The following is a 23,650-nucleotide window of genomic DNA, read 5'->3' on the forward strand; positions in this document are numbered from 1 at the left end:
CGTGAAGGCAGCCCACAGGATCTTCTGGTCCTGGTGTTGTGAACAGGGTTTCCAGCAGAATTGAAAGATCCCACCAGCATGCAAGGTCAGAAATTCCAGCGCGGATTTTGAGGAGTGAAATTAATTGGATAGCTCTACCAAAGAGCTAGCATAGGTACAATAATATAAATGGCCTGCTTCTGCTTTACACCATTGTGTGGTTTTAAAAATACTAGACTTTACTGGTAAAATTTAAATCTATGCATTTCAGCTTTTCTTAAAATATACATGCTTATCAAATTTGGAAACTTTACTTTTAAAAATCAGATTGCAAGTCAAATTGAGTCTCAGACTGAAATTAATAAAGTAGAAGAAACCCATATTTGAAAATTTTGAGGCAAAAAATACTCACATTGTTCGACATCATAATGGTAAGTAACGACTTGTTGTGGGAGTTAAAAGCAACATTCAAAGTTGTTGCTTGAACCATGACTAGGATTGTATGAAGGACTGTAATAAATTTGTTAAGGTTAGAACAAAAACAGAAAAGAAAAACGGAGGGAAACAGAAACACAGAAAATGAATGACACAAAAGAGGCCATTTGTGCCATAAGCTAAAACGTAATTATAAGAACTATAAGTATTGATATGACATCATACTATAATAACTTGTTAGCATTTAAAAACATATACAAAGTAAATTTTCAGCTTAAAGGCATCTTCTGATACTACCATTTTTGTTTTACAATTTGACTACTGACTAAATAAGGTTGCATTTAGCAGAGTTCCAGACTTCTTACAAAATGCTTGCATAGTTTTTCATGCATCACTGAGCCATAATTTGCTGGACTAGGGCAGCTAGATCCGCCTTGCCTGTTGAATTGTAATTATATTTTGCAGTTGCTGAAAATGTAAGTTTATAATACTGCAGCAAGGCAAACTTGGCATATGGGACCCAAATGAGAAGGGAAAGCAACTGCATATTTCCTTAATCAATCTCATTGAAAGATTGTGAAATTCACAATGCAAGGACAGAGAAAAATAAGTACTGGCCTTACTAGTGAAGGTCAAATTCCATGAGCCAATCAAGAAATTCTCCAGCGCCAGAGAGGATGCTTGGCAGTGATTAAGACTTATCTCATTGCTAAAAGGGTACGTAGACTGAATAGACAAAATAACTTCCTGTGGCAAGTTTAGTTTGTATCTACTGCACAAATTGCAAATTGACATTATTCAATGCATTTCAATGGCGGACCAGTTAACAAGATGCCATTTTCATGCAAGTAAAGATGGAGTAACACATCTCTGACAATGTACCGGAGCAGGCTCAAATGGCTCACCCCTGCTCCAATTTCTAACAATCCTATGACCAAACTTTGGATTTCCTCATTTAACCACACAGCGACCTTTGTCTGAAGTTGCTGCAGCATTTGTGCAGAAATAACGATGAGCACAATTAGCCTTTCAATTACTTTGACAGCAAATACTGGTTCAATATCATTTTGCATTTGCCACAGCATCTTGGCAGCTCACATCTCACACTTTGGTTACACTTGCATCATAATTCAAAACTATTCAACAGTGTCCAAGTTCCTTTCAGGAACAGAAAGCAATAAGTGATGAATACTCCAAAGCGATGCTTACAAAAAAGGTACAGATAACAAAGCTCAACTTTCAATACATTTTACATACCTATATATAAATAACTATATTTAGCATGGCTAAACTTAAAAATCTAATTACTTCATTAACAACCAAAATTGTTAAAAAGGCTAATAAATCCCGAAGCTTTGATAAGACTGTACCAAAGGATACAGACATAAAGCACAGCCATGAAGAAATGAGGGATCACCCCAATATGAGCTCGTTTTTTCTTCTTAGGTTCTGTAGCTGTCCAATATAGTGCATCCAAAATATCTTGTCCAAAGGAAGAAAAAAGGCGATCTGCTACCTACAGAAAAATCAGACTGCTATATTATTAGTGGAATGTTCTCCAAAGTCATCTAACCCAGTACAAAAAACAATATTATACCAAGCATTTGTCACATATCTAATATGTTTTGTACATGGTTTCAATTTTTGTAGATGCTAATATAAGGTGATATGGGTGTTTAACTGAATGCTAACTCATTTCAATGGGATGAACATAGGCCAGGTTAAATGGCAGAAAATAAAACAGCATATCAGCAGTAGGTGATAGTAAATGATAGATAAATAAAATAAAGGTTCAATACATTCTGGTTAAAAGGGAGTGTATGAGAGCATTTTTTTTAAAGGACATACAATAAAAATAGGGAGATTACTTTGGAGGATGTGGAGGAGTCACGGTATTGAGAATGTTAATAGGTCCACAAGTTGAAAGTTTTGTCTCACAGAATAGTGAGGGAGGTTGCACAATAGGTAACAGAGAGATTGACCATATTTTTGTTAAAATATCATTTCAGAAATTGATATTAGATGCAAGGACGGGAGAGAGAGAGAGAGAGAGAGTGAGAAAGCAAGAGAGCATAAGCAATGACAGAAGAATGAGAGAGACAAGGGGGAAAAGAGTGTGTGTGAGCAATGTGCGGCATGAATGCTGCCAGAGTGGAGGAGAGGAAAAGAAAGGATGAGAGAGAGGGAGAGCGAGAGGGAGAGAGAGAGAAAGAAAGAAAGAAAGAAAGAGAGAACAAGCAGGAGCAACAGAGGGAAAGTCAGGTGTGAGAAGAGGGAGAGGGTAGGAGAGGGAGAGAAAAGGTGAGGGAGATGGAGAAGCAGAGAGAAAATGAAAAATAGGGAGAGAGAGAGAAGGGGGGGGGGGAGGGGCAGTGGCACACAGAGATCTTTTTGACACATCTAGATTTTAACGGGGGCTCCCCAGCTGCTTCACTCCTGCTGTTGTTACACTGCAATCCAATGTTCCCCAATCACCTTTTTACACAGAGTAGACAGAAATAGGGCTTTCACCAACAGCAGGAAATATAGTTCAGTCTTATTTTCTTGGAAGATTGTGCTGCAGTTCTTGAATCAAATAAACTGAGGACAATTGCAAGGAGTTTTGCTTGATGTCCTCATTCTATGGAGCTGTAGCTGTGTATATATCTGTTTATTATGAAATGGATTGGACACATTGGAATTGCGCAAAAATTTTGAAAACTAAAAAATTAAAAATATTATTAACGGAACAGACTTAAAAGGATGACTACCAAATTGAAGTGTAATTAAAACAAATGGATATCCTATTGGCTTCAGCAAAAGTAACATATCTTGCTCTGCTCAATCTTAATTCCCTCCAAACCACATATTTATACACTGGAGTGAAGATTTTTAAACAAATTAATTATTTAAATGAATCTTGCGGGGAAATTCTTACTTTATTGATCTTACATACCTCTAACATATTGTAGATGATGTAGAGCTTGATGACAGATTGTCCTCTAATGAGATGGTACATCATGGAATAATCCACGTAGTGCATCATAACAAAGCAGATGACCATTATAACTGCCTTGAGTATGTCACATACCTGAGCAGGTTGTAGCAGTCGTCCATCACTGAGAATAAAAGAAAACACAACACTTTTATCCAAGACATTCCAGAAACATAAAATTCATTTTTCCAGGAATAGTGAGGCTGGTGATTAGTAACTATCAACTTAGCATACAAATTAGTGACCTCCTTTTCCAGAGGCATGTTGAGATTCCTTTAAAAACCTCTTGCTCTTTCTTGGCAGAAGTACAACAGCCTAATCGCACTTTCTAGCAACTGAAGCTAAACTGGTTGCATATAGTTCCCTTTTTGTTTAGTTCCCTTTTTGAATACTGGAAGCACATGAGACTCTTTCTAGTTGATGAGAACAATCCTAGACCTCAGTGAACTGTTTACAACGTACGAATCAGTGGTTTGTATAAAAAGGCGCTTTCTACGCAATGGACATTACAGCCTAATGCTTATGGAACTGGATTAGTAACCCAGAGGTTCAAATTCTGTCATAAGTAGTGAAATTTGATTCTATTAATCTGTTGGCTAGCATCAGAAACTGATCCTGAAAGTTGCCATATTATTGTAAATATCCAATTGGTTCACTGATGTCTTTCAATAAATTAAATCTACTATCCTTTTTCTATCTCCCACACCACATGGTTGACTCTTAACGCCCTCATTGCAATTAAAGATGAGCTACAGGTACAGTATCTCAAAACCAGCTACCAAGTACATACCAGTTTTCAGGTTGGGTAGATAGGGTGAGGTTGCGTCAGATTAAGTGTTGCTAGGACTACTTGTAGCACAGGAAAAGACAGGCACACAAAACCAATAACTGGTCAGTGCGCCACCATACCAGTGCAGCACATAGCTTAACAAGTCAGAAAATAATTTTACTCATCTGATAATTAAAATTCACACATGGCAGCTTTTTTTTAAAATCCAGATTTTGGACATCGCAGTTTTCGCATAGCTAGAGACACTGTACCTGCACAAATACTGGCTGACCAGTGGTCACATACATTCTAAGAACCAGTTAAAATTCTCACGAAGCGATCATGGTCAGCAATCCAATCAGCTTTAGAAGTCTTATTGCTAGCACCATCTTTGTATTTACTTCACACATTCAATGTCAGCATTACCCCAATGCAACACCGGTAATACACATCATCTTCAGGAGTGAAGGATTCAGTTATAGCTAAGAACCCTGAAGAATGCCTCCATGGCAATGAAATATGACTTGATAGCATTCTTGATTTTTAAAAAAAGGCTCTTGCTATCATAGACACAACTGTCCACTTTTTTAAAATCAAATTTGAAAGGAGATTTTGTTGGCTCTCCTGAATCCAATTTTAAGTGCTCTTGCTCGATTTCAAAGTCACATTTTTGACTTGGGTGAAAGTCTAAATGATTGACTCTATGAGTTAATGAATAATTAAAAACTTGAATAGGGTTGTGAAGGCAAAAAGCGGAATTAGCCCAGTAGCAAGTAGATGCTATAATGAGCCAACTGTTGGTTTCCATGGAAGGATGAACAAGATGAACTGAACGGCCTGTTTCACATGTGTTTGGGACAGGGAAGCAAAAGATCAGGGTGTGTGGGTGGGGTGTGCGAAGGAGCGAATTCTCCAGGCCTGCTAGCATCCAGCAAAAATCACGACGGCCTGGAGAATCAAGCTTCAGGCAAAAAATGTCACCAAACCCTGTGCAATACACCTGCCCCAATCAGTTCCCACCAGCAGAGGGTGATGGTCGAGGGTTGTTTCTCAGACTGGAGGCCTGTGATGAGTGATGTGCCTCAGGGGTTGGTGTTGGAACCCTTGTTATTCGTTATTTATACAAATGATTTGGATGTGAATGTACGAGGAATGGTTAGTAAGTTTGCGGATGATATTAAATTAGGAGGTATCGTTGATAGCAAAGGTGGTAATCAAAAATTACAAGGGGGGATCTTGATCAATTAGGGAAGTGGGCCAAGGATTGATAAATGAATTTCAATACAAATTAGTGTGAAGAGTTGCATTTTGGAAAGTCAAACCAGGGTAGGACTTATACAGTGAATGGTAGGGCCCTGGGGAGTGTTGAGGAACAGAGGGACCTAGGAGTACAAGTACATAGTTCATTGAAAGCAGCGTTACAGGTAGACAGAGTGGTGAAATTGGCATTTATCACACTGGCCTTCATCAGTCAGGGCATTGAGCATAGGAGTTGGAATATAATGTTACAGTTGTACAAGTCATTGATAAGGCCGCACCTGGAGTATTGTGTACAGTTTTGATTAGCCTGTTATAGGAAAGACATTGATAAACTGGAAAGAGTGCAAAGAAGATTTATGAGGATGTTGACAGGACTAGTGGAACTGAGTTATAGGGAGCAGTTGGCCATGCCATTGCTTTATTCCTTGGAAGAATGAGGGTGTCCTTATTGAGGTGTATAAAATCATGAGGGGCACAGATAGGATTTCCACACAGTCTTTGTCCTAGGGTAGGAGAACTGAAAACTAGAGGACATAGGTTTAAGGTGAGAGGGGAAAGATTTAAAAGGGACCTGAGGGGCAACTTCTTCACGCAGAGGGTGGTGCGTATATGGAATGAGCCGCCAGAGAAAGTGGTTGAGGCAGGTTCAATAGCAACATTTAAAAAGCATTTGGATAAGTACATGGATGGGAAAGGATTAGAGGGACATGGGCCAAACGCAGGCAATTGGGGCTAGCTGGGAGGACAGCATGGAAAGCATGGGCCAGTTGGGGAAGGGCTTGTTTCCGTGTTGTATTGCTCTATGCTCTAACTGGCAAGTTAACATATAATTAGCGGGCTTGAAGCCCATTTCAAATACCTCCCACTATTCAGCTACCTCCCTCGCGGGATTTGCAGTGAGCAGGCTTATGTGCAGGTCCTTGTGGCATGTTGGATCTGGAAGGTCAGGGATGCACACCAACCCCCCAGTAATGAGAGGCATCCTCCCCTACAACACATAGGCATGTTTACCCGACCCGACCCCCCCCTCACCGCTCAGACTCCCCATAGTCCCTCTTCAGGCCACACACCTTGGCAGTGCCCCTAACACCCTGGCACTGAGACCCTGGCCCGACACCTTGTGCCCCGAGGAGGAGGGGGGGGTCAAGGAGGAAGATCCAATCACCATTTGCCCCTCTGCTGCTGCCAAGCTGCAGAGGAAGGTCCCTCAAGGGTGCTGGGGGTTGGGTGGGCTTGGGCTGGGGGCAAAGGGTTGACCTTGCCACTCGCCACTGGGATATGGGGCGTTGTCGCATGACTGCCCCTTCTAGCCCTGGCAGACTTGAAGATCATCCCTGGCATGGCAGAGGGAGCACTTCAGCAGTCACGGGCATTCAGCCTTGGATCTTCAGGTAAGCATTCTCCAAGGCGGCCTTCACGACACATGACAGCGCAGAGTCGCTGAGCAGAAACTGATAGCCAAGTTCCGCACATATGAGGACGGCCTAAACCGGGATGTTGGATTTAAGTCACATTATCAGTAACCCCCACAGCTTGCCTCCTGGGCTTGTAGAATCTCACTAGCTGTTCTGTCTGGAGACAATACACATCTCTTTAACCTGTGTTGAATGCTCCCTCCACCCACATTGTCTGTACCTTTAAGACCTGGCTGGCTTTAGAGATTCGCATTCTAATTAGTATTCTGTAACTTGATTTCCGTGTCTGTGCACTGTTTGAGAGCAGATATCCACTCCATCTGACGAAGGAGCAGTGCTCCGAAAGCTTATGGTATTTACTACCAAATAAACCTGTTGGACTTTAACCTGGTGTTGTGAGACTTCTTACTATGGTGATTTCCAGCAGCCCTGTGATCAACATCTGCACTCCTTCCTGTCAGCTGTGAAAATTCTGAAGTGGCTAAGTAACTCCATGCCCCCTGGTCATCTGACAGGCTTTTAAATCATAGCAGCGCTCCATTCTGTAGCAGAGGCTTCCCTTTCTCCCTGTTTCTAAGCCTGATCGACAGCTCTGGTTTCTACAAAACACATATGGGGGGGGGGGGTTCTCACAAAGAAATTCTAAGTGTCGAATTCACGTAAAAACTGGAGTAAATCATGCTGTTTTTTTCAGTGGGAGTTTCAAAATGAATCTCCCACACTCTTTGTTCCCTGCAGAGTGCACTGGCATGAATCATGCTAAAAAATTAAGAGGTGGGGCCTATTCCTGCCGGAGAGGCCAGCAGCATAGAGCTGAACGGACCACTGTGCATGCACCGATCTGTCAACGCCAAGATTGGCGCATGTGGAGTGGCCTCTATCTGCCAGCCTTCCAATTGCTGGCCAGCCCAGCGGCCCCCACATCACTTGGCCATGCAACCTCCCCACGGCCCCCCAAACATGCCTGGGCCAGCCTTGACACCCCTGCAGCCCCGATCTCCTGATCACCCTCCCCAAACACCAGCAGTCTCAAACAGCCCTCACATGCAGCCCCGACACCCCACCCTTGGTCCTCACAGCAGGTTGAACCCCCCTCCCCCGATGGCCAGCCCCAATCGCTGGCCTCCCTCTCTCTGTCACTCAGTCCAAATGTAGAGTAACAGCGGGATCCCCATTCGGTCCCCACTACCCAGGCACTGCCTGATGCCCGGTGGGCAGTGCCGGGCATTGGTATTTTTCCCCTTGGGCAATGCCAAGGGCCCAAGCTGGCAATGCCCAGATGGCACCCCTCAGTGCCCGACCTTCTGGGGGGCCTCGATAGCCCCTCCCTGTCCCCTCCAGCTGGGTCAGGCCGCCAGCTCCCTGCAAGTGGGGAGCTATACTAAACTCCGCTGAACCACTCCTGTGTGTGTGTGTGTGTGTGTGTGTGTGTGTGGGGGGGGGGGGGGGCGGAGATTTCAGTCCCAGGCCCGCTAATGAGATTCAAATAGTATGTAAATACGTATTTGCATGAATTATGCAGCTCCACGCCGATTTCCATCGTGGAGCTGACGGCGCCAGAAATCCGGCTGCCGGAGAAATGCGGAGGTCGTGGCACCCAGCAGGGAGCCCGTGAAACGGCCTCCACTAGAGTCTCCCAGCTGGTTTGCAAAAGTGGAAGTTAAACCACAGCCTGTCAATCAGGCTTAGGTTGTTTATCAACATTGCTGTTAGAATCAATGGGGTACTTGGGAAGCATTCAAGTGTAAAGGGAAATGAAAATAAACAAGTGGCTGGAGGCCGAGTGAAATCCATTGAGCTGTTAATGGAAGATTATTTCAAAGCATGCACTTTGAAATTGACAAAATGTTTCCAATGAAATAGCGGGGGTTTCAAAGGTTTCAGCTTGCTAGGAAGGCTCAGAGACTTCAAATCAGTGCAGACATTAGGGCGAAGTGCACAGTGGTGGACAACAGAACACCATCAAATTGACATCTCCTTTTTGTCAGAGAAGTTCAAAGGAGTTTGCTCAAACCTGCAGCATCTGACAGGGAGAAAGAGAAATCTCTGCTGTAGAATGGAGTGCTCCAGTAATTTGAAAGCCTGTCAGGTGACTAGGGTGCATGGAGATTAAGGTGACCTGGCCACTTCAGAATTTTCACCGCTGACAGGCAGGAATGCAGACGTTGATAACAGGGCTGCCTGAAATCATCATGCCAGGAGTGATTCTCAGGTTTGCCAGGACTAAAAGGCGCAGTCCAGCTACAGCACCCCCATCTTGGGGAAAATGGTGAGGTCAACCCCTTGCCCCAGTCCAAGCCCACCCAGCCACCAGGACCCTTGAAGGGCCCTTCCTCTGCAGCCTGGGAACAGCAGAGAGGCAAATGGCCACTGGAGCTCCCTCCTTGATCCCCCTCAAGGCCCAAAATGCCAGGCCAGGGTGTTAGTGCCAGGGAGCAGTGCACTTGTTGGCACTGCCAAGGCACATGGCCCAAAGGAGATCTGAGTTGGGGGTCTGAGAGGGAAGTGGACTGAATGTGGGGTTTGATGGATTGGGGTCTGAGTGGAAGTGGGCTGAGTGGGAGATCTGAAGGGGAAGGGGACCTGAGTGAAGGTGTCTGTGGGGAATGCAAGGCTGAGCAGAGAGTCTGAGGGTTACAAGTTATTTGTGGGTGGGGGTGGGAGGATGCCCTTCTTTGGTGAGAGGTTGGTGGTGCTCCCCTGATCAGTAATGGGGGGGGAGGGCCTGTCTCTTAGTGCGGAGATCGGGGGGGCTGTAAAAATAGCCACCAATCTTGGAACAGAAGGTGTGGGTGGAGGATTGCTCGAAATGAGCTCATTTGCATCTTTCAGGTGGGTGAATAATTACTGTAACAGCAAAATACATCTTACCTTAAGCCACAACAGGGGAGAGTAATAAATCTCATTAGGGCTAAAAGGACTCGCAGTGGTAGTAGAGTAAAGAGATATAGAAACGCATCCAGGCAGAGAAAGAATCCGAAAAACATCAACTGAAAAAGAATAGAATTTTTTTTTTAAAAACAAAATATTTCACACAAAGAATACACAAATTTCTATGCATTGGAAGATATATTATAAAGTTTGAAAAATATATAAATTCATATCAGATAAAAGTTCTGCATGTCCCTTACTGGACTGGTTTCATTGCAGCTGAGGCAATGGAAGCATATGCATGCTGGAATTATGATGCTTCAATCATTCTTTACAGAAGGGAAAAAAAGTTGCAGCAAACCGGACATAATATTTGAAGGAGTGGAGGGAAGGAACAGGGTGATTCAAATTCATACATTGATTGACTTTAAATTCAATCATTCATTAAATAATACGGAAGTAACTTTGCACAAAGGCTGCTTGAACAGCTTTCTCTGAAAGGAATTTATTTTCCACATATTAAGATAGGTTGATCGCTAAAACATGGTAGGACACAAGGATAAATGCATTTGCAGAAGACTCCCAAAGATTATTTTTCTTCTTCAAGATTTTTGTCTTGCACATGATCAAAATTGTGAGGTAATCTTCTACTTCTTCATAGAAGCAGTTTGCTTTGTGACCAGCCACACACAATTTTGTGAAAACAATGTTGAACTTGCTCCAAAATGAGAAAAAAAAGCAGGTGGAGTTTAGAGCTGCATAACTGTAAATCTTCAAAAGACAGAAAATTACAGTAAAAAGTGAGAATGGAACATCTGCACAAATCTCTGTTCTACAGATGTTAAAGAACAGCAATCTAATACAATGGACTCAGCATTTGACTTCCAAACAAGGCAAGAGATCTGAAATTCTAATTTAGGCAAAGATAATTCCATAAAGCCTAGTTCGATGTGCAAGAAACATGATGCCTTTCCTTCAATTGCTCGTTATCAATAGTAAACTTCGAGTTTGGTCAAAGTGATTTTGAGGAGTTTGCTGCAACACAATCATTATCATGTTACTATCTACGTTGGTCAAATCATTACCCAATATAAAATCTATCCCTTCAATCGGTAAACTAGGGACAATTGTCACAGTATCCATCATGATCCCAAATCTATGTGATAATACTTCACTCCAGGGATTCTGAAGAACTACTTCAATGTTGTGCTGACAGTGTAATTTGCTGTTGATAATATTAGTGTACAAAAGGAAATGGGAAATAATATAACCAGATTTGCTGATAAACTTTGTTGCAGACACGTTTAAAGTTCAATTGTAAACCAGTCATTGAAAATGGAAAGAAATGATAAGGATGTCCTGTCAGGTGAATTTCCTCAAAGCAGTTTGCTCCAAAATTACAGCAGAGGGGAGAGAGATCCAGAAGTAAATCATCCACTTGCAGAACTGCTTTCCTCCATCTGCAATACTTAATTTATGAATATGGAAGAAGCTATAATCAAAGAGGACATAAGTACTCCAATTCTCATGCTTCAATATTCTACATGAATGCATGGAAAATATTGAACAACTCGGGGCGGCACGGTAGCACAGTGGTTAGCACTGCTGCTTCACAGCTCCAGGGTCCTGGGTTCGATTCCCAGCTCGGGTCACTGTCTGTGTGGAGTTTGCACATTCTCCTCGTGTCTGCGTGGGTTTCCTCCGGGTGCTCCGGTTTCCTCCCACAGTCCAAAGATGTGCGGGTTAGGTTGATTGGCCAGGTTAAAAATTGTCCCTGAGATGCGTAGGTTAGTGGGATTAGCAGGTAAAATATGTGGGGGTAGGGCCTGGGTGGGATTGCGGTCGGTGCAGACTCGATGGGCCGAATGGCCTCCTTCTGCACTGTAGGGTTTCTATGATTCTAACTTCTAAAATATATGTTTTTCAAAGTTATAACCAGTTGAGTTTGCAATTTTCCATAGCATCTAACTGTGGCTTTTTCACAACTCGAAAACAATGCTTATTACAACAGGATTAAAGTTTTGTGACTAACCTTGCAAGTAACAACTGAGTACAGATCACAAAATCAGACTGAGCAGTTATCAGCATGTATTTACTGAAAGACTTAAAAGTGACTAAAATTAAGGTACTAGGGAAAGAGAATGCTGCGTAATTTTCAATTACTGTTGTTTTAAACATGTACCATAATACCTCCACCACTAATTTTCACTGTTTATCAGTGGAGCAGCCAACCATCTAAACTGTTCTACACAGCACCTGGGCCCAGGGCAAGAAACCATTCATGCCCTTAACTGGGAGCAGCGATATATAATCACAAGTGAAACTTCTAACCTCATATCCTCTTTATTACAAAGACTGACCATATCCAGAAATGTGCATGAAGCTCGGTGAAGAGTTGGGTGATTCTATGAAATTGCAACTGGAACTTAATGAGTGAGAATTCATGTATGGGTTGGAGAAAAGAGAGGTGCCAATTACTTTACTATTGCACCTTAGCATAGACGGCAATTAAGTAAGTCTCTATATTAATCAGCCTTTCCTTCAATTGCTCGTTATCAATAGTAAACTTCCAAGTTTGGTTGAAGTAATTTTGAGGGAGTTTGCTAAGATCAGCATGATCAAGTAACTGCTGTAACACAGTCATCATCGTGTTACTATCTACATTGGTCAAATCATTACCCAGTATAAAATCTATCCCTTCAATAGGTAAACTAGGGACAATTGCCACAGTAACAATTCCATTTATAAAGTCTTTTTCGTGAATTAACCTTACACATGGAACGGATTCATAAATCCCATGGTAAGAGAGAGTTTAGAATAACTTGGGACTACAAGACTAACAGATCAGAGTGAATAGAGTATAGAAAAGTCACTAAGTGCCTGGAATACAGTTTTACAAAGGTGATGTTCGCATAGATACACATATAACCATTGTTAGAGAATTTAGACATGTAGTTTTGAATGTCCTGCATTAAAAGCAAAAACCTGGCTAATGACACACTGCTCTAAGGCATGATGGGACATAGTCAAGTAAAACGAACCACATTCCTCGGAACAATGCAGCTATTAAGTAAAGGGAAAAGCAATTCTTATCGGTGTCTCTGGACGATCCTAATGAATAGAATATTCACTATCCAAGGACAGTGCCAGAGATCTCAGACAGTTCGAATGAATAGGTCATACATTACACCAGATAAGAAGGTCCAGAGAGCATCAGGAGATTGAGAGGAAGACTCTCAAAGTCCATGAACTCACGTAGTCCCAAGCTGTCAGAAGGTAGTTATTGGCCAAGGTAAATAATCTATACTCATAATTATTGGCTCATGCCCAGCTGGGATGAGCAAGGGATGGGCAAACGGCTTTTGAAAATTGCATATTTGTAATACTGAGTGATGTAATTTCAGAGTGATTTGGAACTGCCCCAAATCTCTCTCCCTCATACGTTGAACTAGGCTTGGAAAATAAAGAAACATTTTTAACCAGAGTACCATCTCGGTGAGTCTTTGCGTTAGCTGAGCTGTAAATAAGAGGGGAAATCCCTCATGTGAAAGCCAGCTTAATGCTTAGTCTCTGAGAAAAGCTCCAATGCCATGAAAAACCAATACAAAATTCATCCTGTTTAATTCATCCGGCATCACCCTACTTTTCCATTATAAGTTCACAGGTGCACGTTCTAAAGGACCAATATTCACTTTGCTCATTTTTTTTCTTATTTAAATATCTTTCAATTATTTTGTCATCCTTCGCTGTTCTTTATATTCTTTCCCATCATCTGATCTGCCACCTGTATTTGTGCAATTACATTCTTTTAGTTTAACACTGTCTTTGTCTCTTTTACTTAACCATGGATGATGAGCTCCCTTGGATTTGTTTTTCTCATTGGAATGTGTCTATTCTGTGTATTCTGAAATATCTTTTTAAATGGCTGCTATTGAACATCTATTGATCTATCCCCTCAGGCACATCTGCCAGTTCACTTTAGCTAGCTCCGTTTTCATGCCCTCATAATTGCACTCATTTAAGTTTAAAATGGTAGTCTTGGGCCAACTCTTCTCTCCCTCAAACTGAATGTAAAATTCAATCATATTATGATCGCTGCTACCTCAGAGTGCTTTCACTATGAGGTTACCAATTAATCCTATCTCATTCCACAATACTAAGCCAAATAAAGCCTTGCTCTGCTTGGCTCCAGAATGTGCTATGTTAGGAAACCATCCTGAAAACATTCTATGAAATCATCTGTGCTACCTTTGCCCATCTGAATTTTCCAATATATATGTAGATTAAAAGCCGTCAATTATCACCATACCTTTCTAACAAGCTCCCAGCAGGTCTTCTTTTATACACTGTCCTAACTACGTAGTTACAATTAGAGGGCCTGTACATTACTCCCACATGCGACTTCTTGCTTTATCATTTCTCCTCAAATCCAAACTGCTTCTACATTCTGGTTTCCGGAATGTCAGTCATCCCTCTCTAATGCGTTAATACCATCATTAATCAACAGAGTCACCTCCCAAACATCTCCCAGATTTCTGTCCTTCCTAAATGTTACATACCTTTCAATATTTAGAACCCAACCTATGTCATCTCGTGGCCATGTCTCTTTCCTTTTCTGGTACAGCCTTTTCTGAAGACTCCTCAAGTCTGAAGCATTCCTATTATTGCCACCAGCTTACCATTCAGCTTCCAGCAATTTACCTTTCCATGCCTCGTCTTCTAGCAATAAAAACATATGGAGCGGGCTTTTCTGCCCGCGCTCGCTCCAAGGCCGGAAATTCCTGCCCAAGGTCAATGGACCGTTGCATGGTCCATGTCCCACCTGCTACAATTCCCATGGCGGACGGTACAGAAAAATTCCACTCATGGTTTCTTTACATCACTTTTATCCTCTACACTATCATTTCTATTGACTGGAATAATTTCTCTAAATTAGATTTTTTTCTATTCTTCCAGATTCTCTGTGGGTTTACAGATAGAAATCTACTGCCACCTAGCTGCCTGCCTATGTGATATATCATACCAACTGCCAGAACCACTGCTTCCCATACCTTAGAAACCTCAGTCCTGCAGGTGTACCCTAATAAATTTTGGAATGTATTCCAGTATAATTAGTTCTCCCGCATTCTCAAAAGTTGTTCTAACTTCAGTGATTGAAACCACCTGTCCCTAGCAAATTGTACAAACATTTCATTTGGTCTTTTTTTTAAAGTCTAAACGTTCAACTGATAATGCTTGTGTGCTTGTCCCTTAACTACCTCAATGTGAGGATTGTTCTTCTGAGACTATGCATCCATAGCCCTTTTGACCAAAATGTTTTGCAAAATGAGGGTCCATGTGTCCATTGGCTATTTTAGCTTTGTAACCATCTTTTCAAACGAAATTTAAAAATTCTCAACTCCATCTTCAATTAATTTAGGCACTAAGCAAAGACTCCTTATTGTATCAAAGCTCAGTCTGCATGAAACCCAACTCCTCATCTGAACCAGTACTCTCTTTCATCCCACAACCCAAGCTTTTCTCTAGCCTGTTCATGACGTCTGATTTCTTCCTCTCTTGAAACACCACTTTCTCTTCCTTATCTTTTTCCTCCTTGCTCTATCCCTCCCGAGTTTAAGTTTAAACTTTCTCATTGTTCTTTCCAGTTCATACTTTTTCATTTCTCTTTCTGTCTCAAGCTACTTCATCTGCAACTGATTTCTTACAAATTCAATTGAATTGCTACCTGGATTAACTTCTCCTTCTAATTACTGTACAATGTTGTGCTACTACCTCGCCTTTCTTAGCCCCTGTATTTAACACTAACTTCAACTTCTCTGCTAATGCAATAACCTAGTTTTGGTCAACTTGCAAATCACAAGGATAAATCTTCCCTCTCCAGAAAAGTCGTAGCAATTTACAAAGCCATTCTGCCTTTCAATTTGTAGAGTAAAATTCACTGTGGAGATCTTCTCAGCCTCAATGTCAGCAAGTAGTGGCAATGATATTTATCTGTAGATGTGAACCCAGCAAGAGCCTCCAAATTTGTTATGATCCTGGACCAAACCCCAGGTTCTTGGTATGATCCATTTACAGACCAATTACTTTTTGTTTAAAGTAGCCAAAGTTTGAGATTCAAGACACTTGCTAAGGGAATAAACCCACAAGGTTCCATAGACTTTGAACAAACTAAATTTACTATACAAGGTCAGAAAGATAGATCAATTTTAAACATTGATCTCATACTCTAACTTTCAAGGTAAATATGAGGTACATGTGAATTAACAAGCAAACCACACATCACCAACATAGATTCCACAGATTTTTCAACAAACCACCTAGAGGTTAGTAATCACAGTTGCAACCAATCTTTTTTATTCATTCATGGGATGTGGGTGCCGCTAGCTACTTGAAAAGGCGGTGGTGTGACCATGCCTTCTTGAACCACTGCAGTCCATGTAGGAAAGGAAACCACAGTACTCTTTGGGGTTCCAAGATTTTGACCCCGCAACAGGGAAGGAACGGCGATCCAGTATCAAAGCAGGATGGTGTATGGCTAACAGCGGAATTTCCAGGTGGTGGGGTTCGCATGCATTTGCTCTCCTTGTCCTTCTAGGTGGTACAGGTCACGAGTCTAGAAGCGCTGTCAAAAGAGTCTTGAGTGATGACTGGAAGTTGGGGTGCTCTCAATCTATTTCCTATCCCATTCTTATCCATTTCCTTAATAGACCATAGTTTAATGAAAAAAAAATTAACCTATCCATCTTACTTTTTAAAAACAAAAATCAAGTTAACATGAAGAAATGTACTTTGTTCTTACTCTTGATGTAACGGCAGGTAGAAGATTTGTTAAGTCAGGCAAGATAATTAAGCATTTTTTGTTTGCTTCAGGGTTCAAAATTAATCTAAACTTTTTTAGGTTAGGAACTATTGTGCTGAGGGGCTGATTAACTGAGCTGGCTAAATGGTTAGGGTGAGGTTCAGAATAATGGTAACAGCATAGGTTCGATTGCCATTCTAGCTGAGGTGGGAAATCAGCTTCCTTGCTTGCCCCCAAAACCAAAACCACCTCTGAAAAAAAATAAACACTACCAATGGCTCAAGATGAAGCATCTGCAGACAATGAGTCAAGGACCTGCTTATGGGCAGAGCACAATAGATTCATTAATTCTTGTGTACTAAGGGAAGACACTCTGGGTTTATTACATTTTCTAGGTTTATAGAACACAAATCTACAAAGGGTGTAAACTTCAGGTCATTTTAGACATACACAAAATCACTTGAATATTCTACACTTTATCTGGCAAACTTTAAATATTGTTTTTCTTCTAGCTTTTGTTTTGAAAACAATTGAGCAACAACTAGTCAATGCTAAAGGAAACTATGCCATCTTAAAGAATAATATTGATGGATCCAAGGAAAATAGATACACTTCAAATGCTAACTACACAATCTGCAGTCAAGCAGTTTTGGCCAAAGTATCAATATGCTTTTGGGAGAGGTTTAGCACTTCAAACATTTTTTTTAAAAAAGGCATTAAAACATGAAAGGCAAGTCAGTGTATAAACTTAATTGTGTCACTGAAACCCATTGTTTTTGAGTTTATGTAAAGCTTCTTTTTGGAAATTATAAATTTTACTTGCACAAAAAATTGACAATTAACTTCTTTTAGGAATATTTTGAGTGATTGGAAAAAAATCATGCAGGTAGATATTAAAAGTGATCAGATTTATGAAAAGTCATAAAGCTCTATCTAACAAGCTTGAAATGGTGGAGGGGATCAAGGTTCCAGTTTGTTACAAGGAAATGTAATACAATTGCAACAGGTAAATATGGACATTTTAACTTAATATTGGAATGTTTTTCTAAGCAATTTCCAATGGAAAGTGATCCAAGCAGCAATTTCATGTATTGGCATAGCTTTTGCAGTCAGCAATAAAGTGACAGCACTGGTTGCTGACCTCAGCAAAATTATGCATGAAGATCCAATGACCTCTGAGGCATGAATTTAATCTTTTCTGATGTCAGTTGATTCTAACACCAAGTATTGGGGAACTGCAGGCATCCAGCAATGTTCACATCTTCAACCAGATTATATAGCCAATCATATTGAAAAATTCTCAGACAGCAAACCAAGAAGTCAAATGCACTGATTATCATTCATTAATTAAAACTTTTACAAAGTGCAAAATAAAGACTGGGACATGCACATGGGAATAAGGTAGAAGCTGAAATATCAAACAAACTTGTTTCTTAAATTACATTGAAAATCTATGGAATCATTGCAGAAATTTATTACATAAGCTTAAATTTTGTTTTTCCAGTCAAGAGAGCTTGTTCAGCAGTAATTGACTGTCTACCAGTAAAGACTCAATTGCACCCCATTCAACAAGACTCAACCTTTTTTTACAACAATAATACAACATAAAGTTCAAGTGATTTCTAAAAATTGCCACATTTGGGACTCCAACAGTGAACCAAGAGCAAGAAATGACTAACAGTAACTTATTGATTTCTGTGTTTGTGCATTGCATGGAAACCAAAAATGTTTAGACAGAGTCAATTTTAGTTGACAAACCTACAAAGTTAAAAAAACATACCTTTTCCAGTTCCCGGGGAATTCGCAAACATGTGTATACTTTTTCCCTCCTTTCTTTGTACTTGGCTTCATTGTGTTCCAAAAGATATCCCCGTGTCAATTCAGCACTAATAAATCTCAGTAGGGACAAATCTATGCAAAAAATGTTAAAAATAGGCATTACAAACATTAGACACTTTGATGGTTGAGGGCAGAATGCTCGTCATTCATCTCATTTATTGAGCATACTGACCTTGCTAATGTAAAACAGTCAGGTTTTGCCGAACAGCAATTACACACATAAGAAATAGAAGCTGGAGTAAGCTATCAGGCCCTTCCAGCCTGCCCTGCCATTCAAAACAATCATGGCTGATCAATGCCGGCTTCAACTCCTTTTCTGTGCCATTTCCCATAGCCCTCTATTCCTCGATCTATCAAATTTGAAAGTAATGCATTGCCCGTAAAACAGTTTGCGTATTGAGGAAATAAAGTGCTATATAAATGAGGTTCTACCTTTCTTAAAGAAAACTTAAATTATTTTAACCAATGTTTAAAGGAAAATGCCAAACTATGAGTTATACATGGCACTGCTTCAATAAATGGAGAATCTATTATTTGATCTTGTAGAAAAATACATTAATCATGCTCTTCAAAAAGAAGAACAGGTAAGAAAATTGGCACAAGCACTGTCTAAAATGATACTCTCAGGCAACATTTCTGAAAAGAGCAACAGCAATTGTTTTCACAAAAGAATATTGATGATTATCTAAAGTGCCTGTTACTGACAGAATCAAATTATAAATCAAGTACTCAAGACACAAGTTTATTGCTGTGGGTAAAAACTATTAATCATTCGTAATAGACCATCTTAGCAAGCATCATAAACAAGCTATTCAATAGATCAAAAAGCCAGAGATCAAGAGTCAATCACCACACGCCACAAGCAAAAATGACTGAACTATAAAGGTCCACTTAAACAAATGACAAACCACAACATCAGTAATTAGCTTAATGCCAATATCATGCAATGGTCTGGACCAATGTAAGCAGTCGTTAATGTGGGAAATTGAGATTGCAATTGCTCTGTTTATTAAAAGAATATTGTCAATATGTTCATCAAGACTAACCCAAAATTGCCAAGCAATACTAAAACAAAAACAAAGATGTTGGTTATCCAAGACAAAAATATAGCAAATGCTCAGCAGATCAATTAGCCTAGATGAGGAAATGTTTTAGATGTAGCAGCCTTTGTCACAATATTTGTAAATAAGTTATACCCTGCGAAATTTTTTTAAAATCCTCTTCAAGCTGAGCTAGCTATCCCATCCTCCCCAGTTGGTCTATCAAGCTGGTTAATACATAATCCATATAAGGTTAATCCATTTAGATGGCATATTTGAGCACAAAACGCAATTCCGTTCACACATCAACGTTGGACTTGCACTGAAATATGGAACAAGAATCCAACATAACACCAGAATGTAGTAGTGCAATATTTCCCCTCTACGGCATGAGTTGGACTTCATGTGGATTAAAATTCCACTGTGGTGTCAAACTTTGTTGACAAATCCACTTGGACATTTATCTGAATATTTAGGCTGTGAATGTTCTGTGTTTTCTAAATAACTAAACATTTAAGTGTTTGGAAAGAGCTCTGCATGTGTGTGTTTAGTTCAGCAGTCATCCCTGGACAGGATTGCTAAGGTTTCAGCCTGGCTGGGGCTGAAATAGTGTTAAAAGTTCTGTTTGAATGAAAATCAAGGTGCAGCTATCAATCTCATGCTCCAAATATGGCATTGCTACAAAATGATTTGGCTTGCTACAGCTGATTCAGTTAGTATACAAGTGGTAACTACCTGCAAATAGTTACTTACATCAATGGTGGAAATGGAGATGATCAAAACAGAATTTGAATGGAACTTGAGACAACAGTGTAGGAGCAGCAAGAGAAACCATTGCAAGTGATTCTCCAAATATGACTGGATAAATAAAAATGGAACCAGACAAGTGCTATTCCACCCAGCTGAATGACGATGAACAGTCTTTGGAGGAAGTTTAAAGTTTTAAAGTTTATTTATTAGTCACAAGCAGGCTTATATTAATACTGCCATGAAGTTACTGTGAAAATCCCCTAGTTGCCACACACCGGCACCTGTTCGGGTACACTGAGGGAGAATTTAGCATGGGCAATGCACCCAACCAGCACGTCTTACGGATTGTGGGAGGAAACTGGAGCACCTAGAGGAAACCCATGCAGACACAGGGAGAACGTGCAGTCTCCACACAGACAGTGACCCAAGCTGGGAATCGAACCCGGGTCCCTGGCGCTGTGAGGCAGCAGTACTAACCACTGTGCCAAGGTATGGTCTACATTATTCTACCCTCTCCTCCCTCCTTTCCCACCTATATATGTTTTAAACTTGTCAGATCTCCAATTTTTTTCCAGTTTTGATGAAAGGTCAGCTTGAAACATTTTACTCTCCAGAGATACTACCAGACCTGCTGAATATTTCAAACATTTGCTGATTTTATTTCCGAGTTCAAGCATTCAAAGTATTTTGCTTTCATATTGGATTTGTATTATCGCAAATTGAAAATCTGGCATTATAAAAGCCAGCCTTTCTCCAGGTTCTCCTTTCTCTTTTTCCAGCCTTTCTGCAAGTGTGTGCCTGCCTGTAAATGACCTGCCAAATATCACAAGCAACATCTTCAGCGTAAACCAAACAGCTGCTGACTTCAGAGAACTCCGAAATCATGCTAAGACTTTAAATTATCTGGATGCAGAAACCAGGGAAAAAAAATTATCGAATAAGGCCTAAAACTATCCAACCCATTAAATCTACAGGATCTATATGAGTGACTGCCTTTAAATACTCTTAAACAACTTGTAACCTGTTTGTGCATGCGAGACTCTCTCTTGGGTGCATATAAGTTGGAATGGGTTTATTAATCAGGTATTCAAGGCAATAAACAACACTTCCTTTTCTTTTAAAAAGAATGTGGAAACCTGTGTGTGTGCATTCTACAGCTACAGCACTTAAACAGTTGAACACCTACTAAATTGACAAGCACATTTTTTGAAAAACACCTGATGCAGTCAATCGAGAGGCTATAATACTGGATATTGAAATACCAATTGCTTTAATGGGCACTCAAGTTTGTGTTCAGTAGCAACATGAAATGATAAGATCTACTCATGATCAGAATTCAAATTATAAGCACCAAATTCATGTTTAAAATTGAATTATTGAATCATTCATTTAAGTGGAAAAATGGGTGAATTATCTAAACAATTTACATCTCAGAGAAATAGCGAAAGTGTGTGTAACAAATAATCAAATCTAACTTTGAGTCTTAAGGTTGTTAAAGTTCGGTACTTTTTGTAATTTTGTAGGCTGGACAAATGAATATCACTTAGAATCCCTACAGTGCAAGAGGCCATTCGGCCCATCAAGTCTGCACCAATTCGCTGAAAAAGGATATTACCCAGCAACCTCCGCCCTGGGGGGCAATTTAGCATGGCCATTCCACCTAAGCTATACATCTTTGCAACACTTAAATTTGTTTACTACTAAATAGAAATAGAATGGATGAATATTTAGATTATTTGCTGCTTATTAGTGCCACCTCAAGCATAAGGTGATGAACAACATTGTCCATGCCAATACTTGACAAATACATGACAGAAACACAATCCAATAAAAAAGATTAACTTAGCACTTCTGACATTAAGATGTCCCAAAGCCCTTTGCAGCCAAACAGGTAGTTTTGAACTGTAACACTGTGGTACTGCAGGAAATGCAGCAACCAGTTTGCACACAGCAAAATCCAATAAAAAAGACCAAAACAGATCATATTATGAGATTTTAGTTATTGGTTGATAGATAAACTTTGAGAGAACTTCATTGCTCTTTTTTCCATTGTAGCACGTGGACTGTTACATTCAGCTAATAGTACATCTAGTGCCTTGATTTAATGTCCCTGAAGTGTCCCTCTAGATTATGTGCTCAGGTCCCTAGAATGAGACTTGAACCCACAACTTTCCAATTTTGAGGCTAGCGTGCTACACTGAACTACAGATGACATATCTGGTTGCAAGGAGACAGAGCTAAATAGCAGGGTGATCTGACAAGGTAGATTCATAATTGGCTTAGCGGTAGGAGACAGAGGGTGGTGACAGACAGCTGCTTTAGTGACTGGAGGCCGGTGACATACCACAGAGATCTGTGCTGGGCCCCCTATTGTTCGTAATTTATATAAATGACATAGATGACGACGTGGGGGGGGTAGGATTAGTAAGTTTGCCGATGACACAAAGATTGGTTGGGTGGTTAACAATGAGGTTGAGAATCTTGGGTTGCAGGAATATTATAGACAAGATGGTCAAATGGACGGATAAGTGGCAGATGGAATTTAACCCTGAAATGTGTGACGGGATGCACTTTGGAAGGAGTAATTTGACAAGGAAGTATACTATGAAAGGTCTGACACTGGGAAGTTCTGAACAACAAAGGGACCTTGACATGTTTGTCCATAGATCTCTGAAGACAGAAAGGCAAGTTAATAGCATGGTGAAAAAGGCATATGGCACACTCGCCTTTATCAATTGGGGTATAGATTACAAAAGCAGAGAGGTCTTGATGGAGTTGTATAGAACTTTGGTGAGGCCACAGCTGGAGTACTGTGAGCAGTTCTGTCACCACATTATAGGAAGGACATGAATGCACTGGAGGGGGTGCAGAGGAGATTTACCAGGATACTGCCTGGGATGGAACACTTAGTTATGAAGAGAGGTTGGATAGGCTTGGGTTTTTGTTGGAGCAGAGAAGACTGAGGGGCGATCTGATTGAGGTGTTCAAGATTATGAGGGGCATGGACAGGGTGGATAAGAGCAGCTGTTCCCCTTAGTTGAAGGGTCAGTTATGAGGAGACACAAGTTAAAAGTGAGAGGTGGGAGTTTAGGGAGGATTTGAGGAAAAACGTTTTTTACTCAGAGGGGGTGATGGTCTGGAATACACTGCCTGGGAGGATGCTGGAGGCGGGATACCTCACACTCTTTAAAAAGTACCTGGATGAATACTTGGCATGCCATAACATTCAAGGCTATGGGCCAAGAGCTTGCAAGTGGGATTAGGTGGGCAGGTCAGGGCATTTCATGCGTCAGTGTAGACTCGATGGGCCGAAGGGCCTCTTCTACACTGTAGTATTCTGTGATTCTATTGCTAAGCAAGTGCCGCTTGATAGTACTGTTAATTATGCCTTCCATCACTTTACTGATGATCAAGAATAGACTGATAGGGCGGTAATTGACCACATCAAATTTATCCTGCTTTTGGTGTATAGGAAATACCTCAGCAATTTTCCACATTGCTGTACCTTTCTGACAAGTT

General features: G+C 40.7%; 1 protein-coding gene across 2 annotated transcripts in view; it reads right to left on the bottom strand.

Annotated features, from left to right (window-relative positions):
- Window positions 1-23,650, bottom strand: part of tapt1b (transmembrane anterior posterior transformation 1b) — a 97,895-nt gene that overhangs the window by 67,486 nt on the left and 6,759 nt on the right. For both annotated transcript variants that reach the window (XM_078215109.1, XM_078215100.1), the window contains exons 2-6: window positions 18,283-18,413; window positions 9,704-9,822; window positions 3,350-3,512; window positions 1,795-1,930; window positions 392-489 (exon numbers count right to left, since the gene is read on the bottom strand). In XM_078215109.1, coding sequence (XP_078071235.1) covers window positions 392-489; window positions 1,795-1,930; window positions 3,350-3,512; window positions 9,704-9,822; window positions 18,283-18,413 — 647 coding nt within the window. The remainder of the gene's footprint in view (window positions 1-391; window positions 490-1,794; window positions 1,931-3,349; window positions 3,513-9,703; window positions 9,823-18,282; window positions 18,414-23,650) is intronic.

The sequence above is a fragment of the Mustelus asterias genome, chromosome 1 (genome assembly GCF_964213995.1).
Source record: "Mustelus asterias chromosome 1, sMusAst1.hap1.1, whole genome shotgun sequence".
Classification (NCBI taxonomy): Eukaryota; Metazoa; Chordata; class Chondrichthyes; order Carcharhiniformes; family Triakidae; genus Mustelus; species Mustelus asterias.